Below are 17,995 nucleotides of genomic sequence, written 5' to 3' on the forward strand. Positions count from 1 at the left end.
AATTATTGTGTTTGGCAAAAAAGTCTGCATCTGGGTCCACCACCATCAATGATTCCTTCAAGTTCAAGCCCTTGGCAAAAGACACCAGTCTTTACTCTTTACTGCTGTGATTCTGCATTCCGCTTACCTTCATTTTTTCCTGTATTCAATCTCGCTGAATTCCTTTTGCAACGGCGGACGCAGTCCTCTCGGCTTTTCTTCAAGTTCTATTCGACAGGTTGGCTTCTCCGGAACTCATAAATTTCATTCGGCGAAAGAATCTCAGCCATGACCTCCTCAAGGAGTTGGAGAGGAAATTGGTGGTTGTCCACAAAGTGCTCAATGATGCGGAGATGAAGCAATTTTCAGACGCACAAGTCAAAAAGTGGCTGGTCCAAGTTAAGGATGCTGTGTATCATGCGGAGGACCTGTTGGACGAGATCGCTACCGACGCTTTGCGGTGCGAGATAGAAGCTGCTGACTCGCAAACCGGCGGAACTCATCAGGCGTGGAACTGGAACAAGGTCCCTGCTTGGGTTAAGGCTCCATTTGCTACTCAAAGCATGGAGTCCAGGATGAAGGAGATGATTACTAAACTTGAGACTATTGCTCAAGAAAAAGTTGGGCTTGGGCTGAAAGAAGGTGGGGGCGAGAAACCGTCACCAAGATTACCATCCTCTTCTTTGGTGGGTGAGTCGTCCATTGTGTACGGAAGGGATGAAATTAAGGAGGAGATGGTGAACTGGTTGCTTTCTGATAACGCAAGAGGCAACAACATCGAGGTGATGTCCATAGTGGGCATGGGCGGCAGCGGCAAGACCACACTCTCTCAGTATCTCTATAACCATGCCACAGAGAAGGAACACTTCGACTTGAAAGCATGGGTCTGTGTTTCCACTGAGTTTCTTCTTACCAACCTCACCAAAACAATTCTCGAGGAAATCGGTTCTACACCTCCTTCCTCTGACAACATAAATTTGCTTCAGCGTCAACTGGAAAAGAGCGTAGGTAACAAGAAACTTCTGCTCGTTCTCGACGACGTCTGGGACGTAAAGTCTCTTGATTGGGAAAGTTGGGATAGACTAGGAACTCCACTCCGCGCTGCAGCAGAGGGAAGCAAGATTGTTGTGACGACTCGTATTGAAATTGTTGCAAAACTCATGGGTGCAGTCAGTACTCATCGTCTGGGAGAATTAAGCCCTGAAGATAGTTGGGCCCTATTTACAAAATTTGCATTTCCAAATGGAGATTCCAGCGCTTACCCTCAGCTTGAACCCATAGGCAGAAAGATTGTGGACAAGTGCCAAGGATTGCCTTTGGCTCTAAAAGCACTCGGGACGCTCTTGTACTCTAAGGCCCAGCAAAGAGAATGGGAAGATATTTTGAATAGCAAAACATGGCATTCCCAGAGTGGTCATGAAATTCTTCCATCTCTTAGATTGAGTTATCTGCATCTTTCTCCTCCTGTGAAGCGTTGTTTTGCTTACTGTTCAATTTTTCCCAAGGATTATGAATTTGACAAAGAGAAGCTGATTCTATTATGGATGGCAGAAGGGCTTTTACACGCAGGACAAAGTGATGAAAGAATGGAAGAGGTAGGTGAGTCATGTTTTAATGAGCTTCTAGCAAAGTCGTTTTTTCAAGAGTCTATTACAAAGAAATCATTTGCAAAAGAGTCATGCTTTGTAATGCATGATCTAATACATGACTCGGCTCAACATATCTCCCAAGAATTTTGCATTCGATTGGAAGATTGTAAGGTGCAAAAAATATCTGATAAGACTAGGCATTTGGTCTACTTTAAAAGTGACTATGACGGTTTTGAGCCTGTTGGTCGAGCCAAACATCTCAGAACAGTCTTAGCGGAGAACAAAGTACCACCCTTTCCTATTTATTCATTGAGTACAAGAGTTTTACAAAATACATTACCAAAATTTAAATCTTTGCGGGTGTTGTGTCATTGTGTGGATACTGCATAACAGATGTGCCTGATTCAATACACAATTTAAAACAGTTGCGATACTTGGATCTCTCTACAACAATGATTAAAAGATTACCTGAATCAATATGTTGTTTGTGCAATTTGCAAACGATGGTGCTGAGTAAATGTAGGCATCTTCTTGAATTGCCTTCGAAAATGGGGAGGTTGATTAATTTGCGCTATCTTGATGTTAGCGGGTCTAATTCATTGGAAGAAATGCCAAATGATATAGGTCAATTAAAAAGTTTGCAGAAATTGCCTAATTTTACTGTGGGCAAAGAAAGTGGATTCAGATTTGGAGAATTGTGGAAGCTTTCAGAGATTCGAGGAAGACTTGAAATTTCAAAAATGGAGAATGTGGTGGGTGTTGAGGATGCATTGCAGGCGAATATGAAGGATAAGAAATACCTTGATGAGTTATCCTTGAATTGGAGTTGGGGGATTAGTCATGATGCTATACAAGATGATATTCTCAACAGGCTAACACCTCATCCAAATTTAAAAAAACTGTCCATTCAACACTATCCTGGTCTAACATTTCCAGATTGGCTTGGAGATGGATCATTTTCAAAGCTCGTGTCCCTTCAGCTTTCGAATTGTGGGAATTGCTCAACATTGCCGCCACTGGGGCAGCTACCTTGTCTTGAACATATAAAGATCTCAAAAATGAGTGGAGTAGTGATGGTGGGTAGTGAGTTTTATGGGAATTCTTCTTCCTCGCTTCATCCCTCCTTCCCATCCCTGCAAACTCTATCATTTGAAGATATGTCCAATTGGGAGAAATGGTTATGTTGTGGAGAATTCCCTCGTCTCCAGGAGCTTTCTATAAGGCTATGTCCAAAACTCACTGGGGAATTACCAATGCACCTTTCTTCATTGCAGGAACTTAACCTTAAAGATTGTCCGCAACTGCTTGTGCCTACACTCAACGTTCTTGCTGCCCGTGAATTGCAGTTGAAAAGGCAAACTTGTGGGTTCACAACTAGTCAAACTTCAAAAATTGAAATTTCAGACGTCTCTCAGTTGAAGCAACTTCCACTGGTACCCCACTATCTCTACATTAGAAAATCTGATTCTGTGGAGTCTCTACTAGAGGAGGAAATCCTGCAAACCAACATGTACAGTTTGGAAATTTGTGATTGCTCTTTTTACAGATCCCCAAACAAAGTTGGCTTACCCAGTACATTGAAATCGTTATCAATCTCTGATTGTACCAAATTGGACCTTCTTCTACCTGAGTTGTTCAGATGCCATCACCCGGTTCTCGAAAATCTATCAATCAATGGCGGTACCTGTGATTCTCTCTTGTTGTCCTTCTCAGTATTGGACATCTTCCCCAGGTTGACTGATTTCGAAATAAATGGTCTTAAGGGGCTTGAGGAGCTCTGCATCTCGATTTCAGAGGGGGATCCCACATCTCTTCGTAATTTGAAGATCCATCGGTGCCTTAATCTTGTATACATCCAACTGCCTGCTCTTGACTCGATGTACCATGATATTTGGAATTGCTCCAATCTCAAATTGCTGGCGCACACCCATTCATCTCTGCAGAAACTGTGTTTAGCGGATTGTCCAGAATTGTTGTTGCACAGGGAGGGTTTGCCTTCCAACCTACGGGAACTTGCAATATGGCGCTGCAACCAACTCACGTCACAGGTGGACTGGGATTTGCAAAGACTGACCTCTCTTACTCATTTCACAATCGGAGGTGGATGTGAAGGCGTGGAATTATTTCCCAAGGAGTGTCTGCTGCCCTCTTCTCTAACTCATCTTTCAATCTGTGTTCTTCCAAATCTCAACTCTCTTGACAACAAGGGGCTTCAACAACTCACCTCTCTTCGAGAATTACGGATCGAGAACTGCCCTGAGCTCCAATTCTCGACAGGATCTGTTCTTCAACGCCTTATCTCTCTCAAGGAATTACGAATCTGGTCGTGCGTAAGGCTCCAATCCTTGACAGAAGCGGGTCTTCACCACCTCACCACTCTTGAAACCTTAAGTATCGTCCGTTGCCCTAAGCTCCAATACTTGACAAAAGAGAGACTGCCAGACTCCCTCTGTTCTCTGGATGTCGGATCGTGTCCTTTGCTGGAACAACGGCTCCAATTCGAGAAAGGGCAAGAATGGCGTTATATATCTCACATTCCAAAAATAGTGATCGATTGGGTGCTATTTTAATGGGAGTGGCAGTGCACCAACACATGGGCAGGTAATTGTTGTGTGCTTAAACTTAATTTCTTTACAAAATTTATGTTCCACCCAAATTTCTAATCTCAAGAATATATCTGCTTAATTCCTTGCCTACACTTAAATCTCCTACATTGTTAAGCCTAAAATTAAGTGACAGTAACTTTTGTATTTTAACTCTTAAAGGCTTACATTGAAAAATTAATAATTTTAAAAACTGTTTAAAACAATCAAGGTATCAAAAAAATAATTTAGGGCTACAAAAATCTGTTTTTTATAATTTTTTAAAAATTAGAGTATTTGACAAGATGTTTTAAAAAATAGTTTTTTAAAACAAAAAGCAAGAACTTTGGATGAAAAAATTTGTATTATTTTTTAAAATAATATATTAGTTATTTTATAAAATTAATTTATAATAATATGAAATCAAATTCAAGTTAAGTCTTATTAAAATTATATATTAGTTAAAGATAAGTAATTTTATTTTTAATTATGAAACGATTTTTTTTATTATAGTGAAATAAAAAATTTCTATAATATAAAAATAAGTTTAATATTCATTTTTAATATAAGTCAATTAAGTACTTTAATTAATTTTTTAAAACTTTTTGTTTGAACATGATTTCTTATGTTTTTTTAGAAACTTTGTTAACGTTGAAGAATCAAAAAAGGTTTTTTAATGTTTTATAAAATTAAGGATATTTGGTAAGTTATTATTGTAAAATGAATTTAAAAAATAAAAAAAGACTTCTTTGGATAAATTGTTTTTTTTTAAAATTATTTTTATTTTGTAAAAATATTTAAAATTCAATTTATTTAATATTAATTAATTAAATTGAATTGAATTCTAATTGAAAATGAAAATAATTTTGTAATTACAAAAAAATTAAAAAATATATAGTTTTTAGTAAAACATAAATAGTAATATAATAATAAAATCATAAATTATATTTTTAGTAGAAATTATACTATTTTATTATTTGTTAGAAAAAAAAGATATTTTATTATATTAATAAATTTATGGTATTAATGAGATTATTATTTAAGTTTTAAATTATTTTTAAAAATTAATAGACTTGTTAACAAATACAACACATTAAGTTTTGTTTAATTTGGAGTTAATTTGCTTAACCAAAAAAATTGAAAAATAATAATTCTATGTAGAAGAAAAATAATAGAGTGCATGTGTTTTTCTATTATTTTTAAAAATAGATAAAAATAACTTTTAATTGTTCTCTAAAAGTTATTCTTTATTTTACTTTGTTTTTAAAAAAGGAAATCGATAAGAATAACCAAACCGTGTTATTAATTTTTTTAAACTTTTTTCAATTTTTAAAAATAGAAAATTATTTTTAAAAACTTCACCAAATAAACTCTCATTCTCTCAAATTTAAAATTTCTGAAAATGTAAATCTATACACTTTTGTATAAGATGCTTTACTTATATATAGAAGCTTTTGATTTTAAAAACAAATGCTTCTTCTTGGTCTATCGTGCAGGCAATTTTGATGACAATTGCAGCATAGACACCAGTAGCCATGGTAGTGGGATTTGTGGATTTAACAACCATTGTATTGCTTGATGAAGAGGGGAGGCTATCCAGACTGTTGCCTGTATAGGTATTCTTTCTTGGATACAAATTTTAGAGACCAAATTTTTTCAATTGCCTGGTTGCCCAGCAAAGATGACTCTTAACTACTTGTGTGTTTATCTCCTGTAAGAACACGTGTACATTTTTAGGTAATTCATGGTTACTGAAATATGTATTGAATCTTACCCACATCATAATATATACTTAGTTGGCTACATATGTAATGTACATGTTGTGACTTTGCTCCCTTCGATATCAAAATAAATTGATCACCACTTTTTCTTTTATGTGTTTCATATTAAGCAACAAGGATCAACATAGAAGACTTACTATGAGAACAATGTTTGATATGACCATGGAAAAAAATATGAGGTAAACATCAATAACTTTATGCCAATGTATTTTTAAATTTGAGAACATTTGGAAAACTACAGTTCCAAAAGCAACATTTTTATGTGAGGTATTTTATGGTATTGAATTTATAGAATTTTTTAGTTATCTGAACTCTCTTCTAGTTCAGCAGCCAACACTGATTGAGGGCCCCTGTAAAGAAAAAATCAGTCTATTTTGCACTAAACCAGTGGACCACCTTCAAAAGGTGAGCAGATTGACACAAATCTTTATTATGTAGTTGCTACACATGTTTCTGTCCCAATTTTGATGTTCTATTGTTCTTGTTTTGGCTTTTCTTAGGTCTTGACTATGACCAAATGATCATTTGCAAAATTGGTATTGCCATGCCTACACTTCTGTCTGTGACTATGAGCATTGGTTCTCATTTTTCATTTGAGCAGGAGCCAATTGTTTATTCATAAAGAAAATTAAAAAGTCCAAGTCTAAATGAGGGTTTATACCGCAAAATTCCCACGACGAATATTGTAATTAAATTGTCTTGACTATAAGACTTTTGTGGTTCTGTTTTTTATTTTGATGTTGTTATTATCTTAAAGTAATTGAATGCAATTCTCTCATTGAACTTTCTGATTTTGTATAGAAATGATGATTTTGAGCTTATTCCCCCATTTTCATGCTTTAGAAAATTTACTCTTCTACATTATGAGCTAATTCACCACCTCTTATGAAGAACAAGAGTTGGTTGTTGACTATATTAAATGTTCTCCAGATTTATTTTTATGAACTTTTTATGATACAAGGTTTGTTCTCAATCTCAGGAAAGTTCGTTTTGAGAGCATATTTGACTATTAGTCAAGCTGGACTAGCCCGTGACTCAATTCCATCAACCAATGTCAATGGTATCAAGTATGGATGACCCTTGCTTGGTTGGGTCGAGTTACAATCAGACTCAAGTATGTTCACATGGTAAGTCCGGAGATGAAAATTAAGTTGTAACTTGTAACTATAGGTCTTTAATATTGTCACAAAGGAAAATGATATTGAGAGAAGTTACTTGAGGAAATTAGTTTCCACACTGGTTGACATTCTCATAATTTTCTTTTTCATTCTTCTCTAGTCGCTTAAAATCATATAGAATGTACCTGTGATTGAATATTTAAGAGGCCAAAACCACATGTACTTGAATGACCTGCTAATTCTACCAGGTTTTTCTTGGTTGGTAAGCAAATTTTTTTGAAAATATGGCTTTAGTTATTTGCGCCTGGGCGTGCTTCAAGAATCCCACTGATACCATCTTGCCACATAAGTTAACCTCTTATCAGAAGATAGATTTTGGGAGTGATTTTAATACAAGACAACACTTGATTTTAATTATATAAGCACCGAAAACAGAACACTGCAAACCATTGGAACTGCATTAATACTTCTTGGTCTGTTCTGCAGGCAATTACTGATGACAATTGCAATGCAGCTGCAAGTGGCAGTGGCAGCGGGATTTGTGGATTCAACAGCTATTGTATTGTTTGATGGGGAGAGGGGGTTGTTCAGATGTGAGTGCCTATGTAGGCATTCTTTCTTGGCTCCATATTTTAAAGACCAAATTTTCCAATGTCCAGATGCCAAGCAGGTAGTAGAGTTCATAGAATAACAACATAGACTGGCAAATCTCCAATTATGAACTTTGGATTAGACGGATTGTTGACAAGGAGAAGTTTTAAAGAGTCTTGTGAAGAGGATTGCTTCTGTGCAGTAGCCATTTATACAGACAATGTGTTGGCAGAAGAGATTCCTTCTTTCCTGTGGAAAACAGAGCAAAAGGCTTGCAGACAGGCCCAGATAAGTCTACCTTGATTCTTGTTGGGTCACTACTACTTGGCAGCTCAGTGTTCTTCAATCTCTTTGTGTGGTTAGCTATAGCTAGGCTGCCGTCTTCTGATACTGTAAGAAACTGATCAGTCTCCAGTTTGTTTCAAGCATACTGGGGACTAAGGAGTAACATCTGCAGGCACTTATTCCCTAGGCAATTGATGCTACTTCTCTGAATAAATTTCGAATTTTTCTCTTTTAATTTTTATCAATGTACTTGTTCCTATACTGTCAGTTTGTACCCACATTATGACATTGACACCCTAAGGAAAAATTTTAAAAAGTAGCATAATCTTGTTACCTTTTATGTAACATGCCATCTTAGAAGATGATTGATCATATTAATTATTATTTTTAAAAGGGCTAATTATGTTCTATATGCAATTAGCGAACATGAATTACCAAACAATAATTTGGTATGCAGATAAAGAAGTGGCAGAAGGGTACAAAAATTGAACTCACCAAAAATGGGGAGTTCAAACTCGCTGACAAATGAGGATATGAGCTTTGGAGAACTTAGTCGGCTGTTAAAGGGGTTACTCATGCTGCCATGCTCGGTAACTTTGTTCTTGAGAGTGAGAGTGAAGTGGAGTTGCCAAGCAGATGAAGATGAAGCGAAGAAAGTGAAGAAAGCGAAGGATGAAGTGGAGTTGAAAGAATTAAACAACACAAATTGGTTGAGCAGGAGAAGTATAAAGAGTCATGTAAAGAGGATTGCTTATGCAAAGTAGCCATTTATAGAGACAATGTGTTAGAAGAAGATTTCCTCTTTCATATGGAAGACGGAGAGGAAGCTCTAATGGATCGAGATTATGAACTGTTTGTGCAAAGGAAGTTGGAGAAGTTGGTGGAAGATGATGAGGATGCAAATTATGAATGATATGAAGAGGTTGGAGAGGCTAGTGATGGTGTCCATTTGGTGCATTCAGGAGGATTCAGCTCTAAGGCCAACCATGAGGAAGGTTACTGTGTAGCGCTTTTGGAATTTCTTTCTATTCATGATCTCGAATCATTGCCTTGTTATCATTTGCACGAAAATACATTCTTTCACCTACCATGAGTTCAAATAAAGGAGGGGACATTTTTGGTAGGGATACTATATGATAAATATCCATTAATTTATCTTATCTTATATTCAATGAAATATAAGATAAGATGAGTATATATAGAAGTATTTGCAAATTGTATCAAACTTTGCCATCTCGATGAATGCCATTGGGTTGCATCCTTCGATCCTTTTTTATATTTGGGTAACTTTATTTTCACTGATAAGTGAAATAATTGCTATCAAGGAGTTTCATGAGAATATTTATGATATTTTCTTATATTTTCATTCAAATAGTCATAAATATATTGATAATACTGAAAAAGGGGACAAATATTTCAAGGGACTAATTAGATGGAAAGATCGTACAAACAAATTTTCTCGATTCAAAGATGAGAAAACAACTAAAGAAATTTATAATTTGCCTTTTAAAATGTATTTTGAATTGCCTTATTTTTTAAAAGATAAGGGTTCGTTTCATCATATTTTTCTACTTGTTTTTAAAACCTATTTTAAAATTAAAAAACAAAAGACAAATGATAGGGTCACAATGAACCACTTTTGTTTATCTATATTTAAGAACAAGAAAATAGGAAAACTGTTTGATAAAAAAAAAAAAAAAAAAGCAAGCCGGTTTAGGTGTTTTTTGAAAAAATATATGAGTTGTTTTCGGTTATTTTCATTTGTTTTTTTTTTTTTTCGTTTATGATTGCTTGAAGAAATATATATCATAAAGTTATTTTTGGAAAATATTTATATACATAAAAAAGATTAAAATTAATTTTTCAAAACTATTTTTCAAAACTTTGAATGCGCGTATTCTGCTTGTTTAAAAAAATATACACCTTACTTTTGTTGATTCTGTTCAATAAAAGAAAAGCAAGCCTAAATAGTTTACAAGTTATAACAGGCCCAAATCCAAATCAAATTAACCAAGCTCAAATAAACTAAATGAAAGCCCTAAGCCCAGGTCAAATAGAGTATATAGAAGGTCAAAATCAAACAACCAAGCCCATACCATAAATAAATTCAAAACAATTATAAAGGCCAAGCCCAAAGTAATACACAAATGCCCACAATCAAACTAAAACCCCAGAACAATAGACCAAGCCTAAATCACAAACAAGCACAAACACAAAGTCCAAGTCAACAAATCAATAGGCCAAAATGAAATAATCCGACCAGGGGCTCAAATAGGAATTAACCAAGGTCAAAACTACATATTAAAAGCGAAGCCCAAAAGCCAATGTCAAATATTATTTCCAAATTAAGAAACAACAAATCCAATACCCAAAGCCTAATCAAATATCAATCCAAACCAAAGCCCAAAACAACAAATTAAATGATCAAAACTAGCCCAAATCACAAAAACCCAAAGCCCGAAATAATCACAGCCTATAGCCCACATCAAAAAATTGAAGCCTCGATCAAATGAATTGTTCCCAAATAAAATTATAAATGCCTAACATCGAATGAAACAACTAAAACCCAAGATCAAATCCTAAAAGCCCAAGATCCAATTAAAAAAATCAAAGCCTTTAAAAATATAACATGATTTAACTAAGTGAAATTTCATAAATATATATATAATATTATGATTTCTATTTCCATTATTCTGCCATTATTTACATTAATATTTATTTGAACACTCGGGTTTACATCACTTGCATTGTATAAGATTTTAGTGTATAAAAAGTTATACGAAAGATCCAAGTCATAAGTTTATTGTAAGTTGATGGATTGTTTACAACCAATTCATAAACTTGAACAATCAATCTAAAATTGTAGCATACTACCTCATAATTAGAAGAATGACTTATCTTGATCATTAAAATGAGTTTTTATTAGTGATTGCACTAATATATATGGTTGTAAATTGGACAAAACCTATGTTAAATCAATGCCATTGGGTTGCATGATTGCACCCTTCAATCCTTATTTTCATATTTGGGTAACTTCAAGTGAAATAGTTGAATATCACAATATTTTTTTTTATTTATATTTTCAACAATTTTTTGGGTTGAAAGGTGGAAAAACAACTAAAACAATTTGTAATTACCTTTAGAAAAGATTGTAAAATGCATAATTGCATTGTTTTTTAAAAGCTAAGGGTCCGTTTGAACATGTCTTCTAACGCTTATTTTTAAAAAATTATTTTTAAAATAAAACCAAAAATACAAATAATAGTCATTATGAATCATTTTTAATTCATAAATTTCTTATATTAATGAGTTTATTATATGAATTTTAAATTATTTTTAAAATTTTTTAAACTTATTAATGAATCCGATGTATTAAGTCTTGTTTAATTTAAAGTTTATTTGTTTAAAAAATCGGACAATAATGATTATGTAAAGAAAAAGAATAAATAAAATTATTCTAAATCAATTTTTGTCCATAAATTTTTAATAGTAATTGGTTCACTATTTAAGTTTTAAGTTATTTTTAAAAATTACTAGACTCATTGATAAAAATATGACATTAAGTCTTGTTTAATTTGGAGTCCATTTGCATAATAGAAACAAAAAAATAAGAAAATAATAATTTTACATAGAAAATAAAAAAAAATAGAGTCATTTGAAACCAATTTTTATTTATAAATTGATGGTATTAATTACATAATTATTTAAGTTTTAAATTATTTTTAAAAATTATTAAACTCATTAATGAATTCAACACATCAAGTCTCGATTAATTTGAAGTTTATTTGCTTCATGAAAAAAATTTATAAAAATAGGTTATATGTGAAGAAGAAGCTAACCAAGTTATTTTAAATAAATTTTGACCTATGAATTTATAATATTATTGTGTTTTTGACTTTTTAGTACTAATTAAATTGGTTTTTGAGTTTGAAATTAATTTTAAAAATTAATAAATTTTACCTATGAGGTATAGTTTGATTCCAAATTTATTTACTTAATGAAAAATTTTAGAGAAATTAAAAGAAAGCTAGAAAACCAATAATATTTCAAGATTTTTCGTATTAGGATTAGATTGTGGAAAGAGAAAAAATGGGTTTTCTATTAATGGATATTTAATATATATTAATCCTAAGATAAGACATATATACATATTCCAGATATAATAAATTCATTTATTTTATTAATTTTTATTAAGCGGGTCTTCACCACCTCACCACTCTTGAAACCTTAGATCTCTACAAGTGCCCTAAGCTCCAATACTTGACAAAAGAGAGACGGCCAAACTCCCTCTCTTATCTGTATGTCCTCAAGTGTCCTTCACTGGAACAACAGTGCCAATTTGAGAAAGGGCAAGAATGGCGTTTTATATCTCACATTCCAAAAATAGTGATCGATGATGTGCTATTTTAATGAAAATGGCACTGCACCAACATATCGGCAGGTAATTGCTTTGTGCTTGAACTTATTTTGTTAGAAAATTTATGTTCCAATTCCTGATGTAGCCATCCAAATTTCTAATCTCAAGAATATATCTGCATAATTCCTTAGCTCCATTTATTTGATTTAAGATTTCTTCTTCTTGAAGCTTCAACCCTAGGACAAATGTTATTGAAAAGCCGTAGATGAGGATTCAACCTAGGTGCTGACATTTTGACACAGACAGTTCAGATCATATTTTAATGGTACTCATATTTTCATGCTTTGGCAGTATGCATAACCCAAGTGAACCACTTAATTACTGTCGAAAAACATGAATGCTTTGATTTTTTTTCCTCACTTTCTTTGTCATTTCTCTAATACAGGCATGGAGAAAACCATGGATTTATTCTAGCTAGCTGCTTATTGGTAGGTAATTTTAGTTACTTATAATTCTGATGTCGTATTTTTTATATTCTCAATAGTCCACACAATGGTGGACTCATCTTTTTTAGAAGAAAATACCTCACTGTTCAAGGTTTTGTTTAATCAATTTTACCATGTTTGATAACAGAATTACTTAAACCTTCTACATTGTTAAGGTCTTGACCTCCTTTCAGAATTCAAAGGCTCCTAATATGCTCAACACTCTTTAGGAATTGTACATCTACACAAGTCTTTGGCTGGTCCAGTTGTTGAAGATTTGAGCAAGCAACAAACTCTATTTGTTTGATTTGAGAAGTTCTCCAACAAAGGAAAATTCATCCCAGGTAATTTGCATTGTAGCTTTAATTGATCTTTCCAAATGAGCAAAGTTGAAACTATCTGTGTATCTATCTCATGCAGGAACATGTGGATACAGTTTTAGGTAATTCATGGTTATTCAAGTCTGATATTAGTTGGGTACTTGGTGCCTTTTGCAAGTGGTTTTTAGGATAATATACTTGCATATGCACATGTTGTGACTTTACTCCATTCAATATCAAACGAAATTAATTACTACTTTTTGTTATTTCTTTTCTTTTTTGTACATGTTCCATATTAAGTTACCAGTATCAGCATAAAAGACTGCTTATGAGGAACAAAGTTCGGTTATGATAATAGCAACCTGCATTGATTGGGAGTCGTAACAAAAGCTGGTCTATTGCGTGCTAACTAAGTGGTCCACTTTTTAAAGGTAAGCTAATAGACTTAAATGTTCATTAGGAAGCTTATGCACTTGTTTTTGTCCCAATTTTAATGTTTCGTTGTTCTTGTTTTGGCTTTTCTTAGGTCTTGACTATGACTAGGAATTTCTGTATATTTTCTGTTGTCATGGAGATGATCATTGACATCAATGTCATGGATCCCATTTCGGACTATAGTTCTGGATCACAGGAGAAGACATTAATATTCTTATGCTAGGTTCTCATTAGCAGAATTCTCATTGGCATGCCTGCACTTCTATCAGTGAGTATGAGTCTTGGGTCCATAGTCTTAAAGAAGGAGAGTCTAATTCTTTACAAAGGTTTATACCGTGAAACTCCCAAGAAGTATATTATGTCTAAATTGATCTTAATTTAAGACCTTTTGTAGTTCAATTTTCTATTTTTGATGTTGTTGTATTATCTTAAAGTAGTTAAGAGTGTAATTCCCTCATCGAACCAACTGACTTTGTGTAGAAATGATGATTCTAAGCTTATTCACCATCCTCATGAATTCGAAAAGTCACTCTTCTATATTTCCAGACTTTCTAATGGTTAAAAACTGGGTGAATCAATCAATAGGATATTAGGTTATGCATTTTATTATTTGTTTGACTATTTATTTTTCATTATTTCTTATATATTAAGAGCAGAGTTGGTTGTGGACTATCTCAATATAAGGTCTGTTCTCAACCTGGGCAAGTTTATTTTGAGGGCTTATTTGTCTATTAGTCTAGCCGAACTAGCTTCAAAAACGATACGGGAGATGAGCATTATATGTAACTCATTTCAATTTGACCAACCTGAAAAGTATCAAGTATGGATGCCCATGCTTGGTTGGGTTGAGTAACAATCAGACCCAGATACCTACCTGCACATGGGGAGAGACTTAAGCATAAGAGACTTAAGGAGTGACTATTACTACAGGGCAACACTTGATTCTGATGGAGCTGCTAGATCATATAAGCACTCAAATGCTTCTTCTTGGTCTGTTGTGCAGGCAATTCCTGATGACATGTGCAGCATAGGCACCAGCGGCCATGGATTTAACAGCTATTGAATTGTTTGATGAAGAGGGGAGGCTGTCCAGGTGTGTGTGCCTGTATGGTTATTCTTTCTTGGATCCAGATTTTAAAGACCAAATTTTTTCAAATGCCTAGTTGCCAAGCTGATGAAGGGGAAGCAGAGAATGCAATAGAGTTCATATAATTATGAACTTCATATCGGACAGGCTATTGACGTTACTTGCAAATCAGAGGGTACCCTGATCTCATATATATGCAATTGCTTGCTCTCACCTCCAAAAATAGTGATCAATGGTGTGATATTTTAATGAAAGTGGTACCGCACCAATATACAGTCAGGTAATTAATTCTATGCTTATTTTATTCAGAAACTTTATGTTCCAATTCATAAAGTAGCTGTCAAGTACTTTTCAGAATTTCTGACAATCTCTAGAATTTACGCATCTCTAGATGAGTAAAGGAAGATTGATTCTTGGTAATTCACATTTTAACAAAGCTAGTTATCATATTTTAATCACATGAGCAATGGCTCTTTAATCATCTTTGAGGCTGTAATTAGGCCAACAATGAGGAAGGTCGAAGTTTCTATACCACCACACCCCTTTGGAGTTTTTATTAGTTAATCTTTTCTTGTCACTCTTCCTTTTAGAATTTGTATATGAGAATGAATTTCTCTTCTTTTTGTTTTATTATAAATTAATTTGCATGAATTTAAAGTTTTTGATCTTTTTGGTTAGTTTGTAGTCAATATTGTAGCTTTACGAATGAATTAAGATTCTTTGGGAGACATCTGCAGGCACTTATTCCATGGGTAATTGATGCTACTTCTCCGAATAAATTTCCATTTTCTTTTTAATTTTTATCAAACTAAATTACTCAATACTTTTTGTTTTTTCTTTTCTTCTCCATGTGTTCCATATCAACCAACTAGGATCATTTAGCAAACTACGATTTTAAAAGCAAAAATTTTATATGAAGTATTTTATGATACTGAATTGGTCAACTTTTTTTATTTGTTTACATGAAGTATTTTGGTCAATTTTTTTATTATTAGGTAGTTGTACTTGTTTTGTCCTAATTTTGATGTGGTTATGTTCTTTTATGGGCATTTCTTAGATCTCGACTGTGACTATGAATTTTTGTATACTTTTTTTTTTTTTAACTGTTGCTGAGTTGATCATTTGGATCAATGACATGGATCCTGAAGGTGACGGTCTTCTTGTGCTGCTTCTCATTAGCAGAATTGTTGTTTCCATGCCTACATTCCTGTTAGTGGCCCTGGGCATTGGCTCTCATTGTTTATCCGATCAGGATGTTAGCTGTTTCTTTGAAAAGAAAATTAGAGTCCATGTCTTAACGAAGGTTTATACCATGCAACTCCCAAGAAGAATACTATAATTAAATTGATCTTGGCTTTAAGACTTTTTGTAGCTTTGTTTTCTATTCTGATGTCCTTATTATCTTAAGGCGGTTGAGTGCAACTTCCTCATTGAACTTCCTGATTTTGTATAGAAATGATGATTATGAGCTTATTTACTATGTCCATAAATTCGAAAATTTAAGCTTCTATATTTCTAGACTTTTTAATGATTAGTGAATGGGTGAATCAATCAGTAGAATACTAGAGTATGTGTTTTATTATTCATCTGACTATATGTTTCTCACCATCTATTATCTTAAATAGAAAATACCGCATTCCAGAATTACCAAAATACAGCTCATGTGACAGATCTAATCATGGGCGTGCTCCAAGCTTCTCCAGATGACTGACCAAACATCACACAGGCACGTGCTTTGCTTGATTGGCATTCATCTCCATGAATTTAGGTTAGTTTTGGATAATTTGAGTCCATGTCAATGTTAGGTGCAAGGAATCTTATGTCTGCTTGTTGATGCTAATTTTTTTAACGATGGCAGGTGTGTTAGGGATTTTCTTTTTTCGTGAAGCTTCAAGTTTGAAACAAATATTGAAGAGGAGTCGAGGAGGATTGAACCTAAGTGCTCACATTTTGGATGCAGATAGTTGCCATATTCTAATGGTACTGGCAAGGTCATGCTCTGTTTTTATTTGGCAGTATGCCTAAACCAAGTGAACCACTTGATAACTATGGAAAACCATGGATGCTTAGGTTTTTGTCACTTTCTGGGTCTATGTTCTCTTATACAAGCATGGAGTAAAGTAGGGATGTATTGTGCTTTGGCAGTAAGAAATTTTAATTGCTTTGGTCTTTTCTTGCTGCTATTCCCTTTCCAGTGTATTAAAAGTGGAGATTTAACTCTGCAATATACAAAATTGCAAGTTTTATGACTGCATATCCTTTCAATGTCTTATTTTTCACTAAAACAAAAAAGTTTTCTTTGTTTTGGTTCATGTTCTCAATAACCTAAAAACATCTTATTGTTTTATATTTTGGTTTAGCAGCCTGCATTCATTGATTGGGAGTCTCTGTAATAAAAGCTGGTCTATTTTGCATTGACCCAGTGGACCACCTTTTAAAGGTAGGCAGATGGGCTTGAAGTTTGGTAGGAAGTTTTGTTCCTGTTTTGGCATTTCTTAGGTATTGTGACGAGGAATTTTTGTCTTCATAGAGATGATCATTGAGATGAATGTCATGGTTATGGGTCATAAGAGAAGACCTAAATCTTTTGGTGCTAGCTTCTCATTAGCAGAATTCTCATTGCCATGTCTGCAGTACTTGTGTCATTGACTATGGGGATTTATTCTTTGATGAATTAGGAAAGATTAGAAACTAAGAGAACCATGTTTGTGACATGTAAAAAAAGTAAAGGGAAAAAATTTAGATCCTTTTTAAAAAAAATATTATTTCTCATTTTTCTTCATTAATAAAAATATATGTAATTTAGTATTTGAGATTTCACTCTCATTCAAACATATGATTTTAAATTCTCATGTAGGTTTCCTTTTTTTCATTTCTTTGATACTTCTAGTATTACAAATGAAGGATAAGATAATTAGATGTGAAAAGTCAATAAATTGTTTTTATATCATATTTTAAACTCATTTTACTTATTTAACTCTTTTATATAAAAATTAAATAACTTGAAAATATATAAATTTTTTTACTAATTTTAATTATATTTGACTTTCTTTCATATTCTTAATAGTAAAATCAAACAGGAGAAAATTAATTTTTTTTTAACATTTTTTTTTGGAACACTTTATGAGAACCAAGTATGACTTTAATATAAAGGATTACTTTTAATATAAATTTATATTTAGTTCCTGAAAATTATCAAGAAAAGAAGAAAATGTTAAGAAAAATGATTTTATCATTTTTTATTATATCATATAAAATATGGAAAAAAATATATGAAAAAAAGTCAAATGTAATTAAAATGATTAAGAAAATTATATATTTTTAAATTATTTAATCTTATATCAAAGAATTAATATATATGTAAAATGAATTTATTAATTTTAAAT

The 17,995-nt window shown here is 33.1% G+C and overlaps 3 protein-coding genes and 1 long non-coding RNA gene across 19 annotated transcripts in view; all 4 read left to right on the forward strand.

The window, feature by feature from the left end:
- Positions 1-8,270, forward strand: part of LOC100266629 (putative disease resistance RPP13-like protein 1) — a 58,212-nt gene extending 49,942 nt beyond the window's left edge. Inside the window, exon 4 of the mRNA XM_059741451.1 lies at positions 7,536-8,270. The gene's annotated coding sequence lies outside the window, so the exon portion shown is untranslated. The remainder of the gene's footprint in view (positions 1-7,535) is intronic.
- LOC104881345 (putative disease resistance RPP13-like protein 1) lies at positions 333-8,166 on the forward strand. Its single transcript, XM_059741452.1, has 2 exons — positions 333-4,169; positions 5,647-8,166. Exon 1 carries the CDS (start codon positions 333-335, stop codon positions 1,956-1,958), a length of 1,626 nt encoding a protein of 541 aa, XP_059597435.1. The 3' UTR covers positions 1,959-4,169; positions 5,647-8,166.
- On the forward strand, positions 2,117-7,619 carry LOC132252583 (putative disease resistance protein At3g14460). Its single transcript, XM_059742027.1, has 2 exons — positions 2,117-4,126; positions 7,536-7,619. Exons 1-2 carry the CDS (start codon positions 2,117-2,119, stop codon positions 7,617-7,619), a joined length of 2,094 nt encoding a protein of 697 aa, XP_059598010.1.
- A 3,847-nt stretch (positions 8,271-12,117) lies between the features above and the next one.
- LOC100853465 (uncharacterized) lies at positions 12,118-16,863 on the forward strand. Of its 16 annotated transcripts, none has more exons than XR_009467256.1 (9): positions 12,124-12,366; positions 12,511-12,607; positions 12,728-12,770; positions 12,916-13,111; positions 13,188-13,209; positions 13,388-13,518; positions 14,526-14,889; positions 16,280-16,377; positions 16,468-16,863. It is a non-coding gene; the product is annotated as an uncharacterized LOC100853465 (long non-coding RNA). The 16 variants fall into 16 exon arrangements; XR_009467258.1 differs by lacking the exon at positions 13,188-13,209 and having other exon boundaries at positions 13,614-14,615; positions 14,686-14,889; XR_009467250.1 differs by lacking the exon at positions 13,188-13,209 and having other exon boundaries at positions 12,998-13,111; positions 14,526-14,615; positions 14,686-14,889.
- Positions 16,864-17,995: the final 1,132 nt, after the last annotated feature.

The sequence above is a fragment of the Vitis vinifera genome, chromosome 13 (assembly GCF_030704535.1).
Source record: "Vitis vinifera cultivar Pinot Noir 40024 chromosome 13, ASM3070453v1".
NCBI lineage: Eukaryota > Viridiplantae > Streptophyta > Magnoliopsida > Vitales > Vitaceae > Vitis > Vitis vinifera.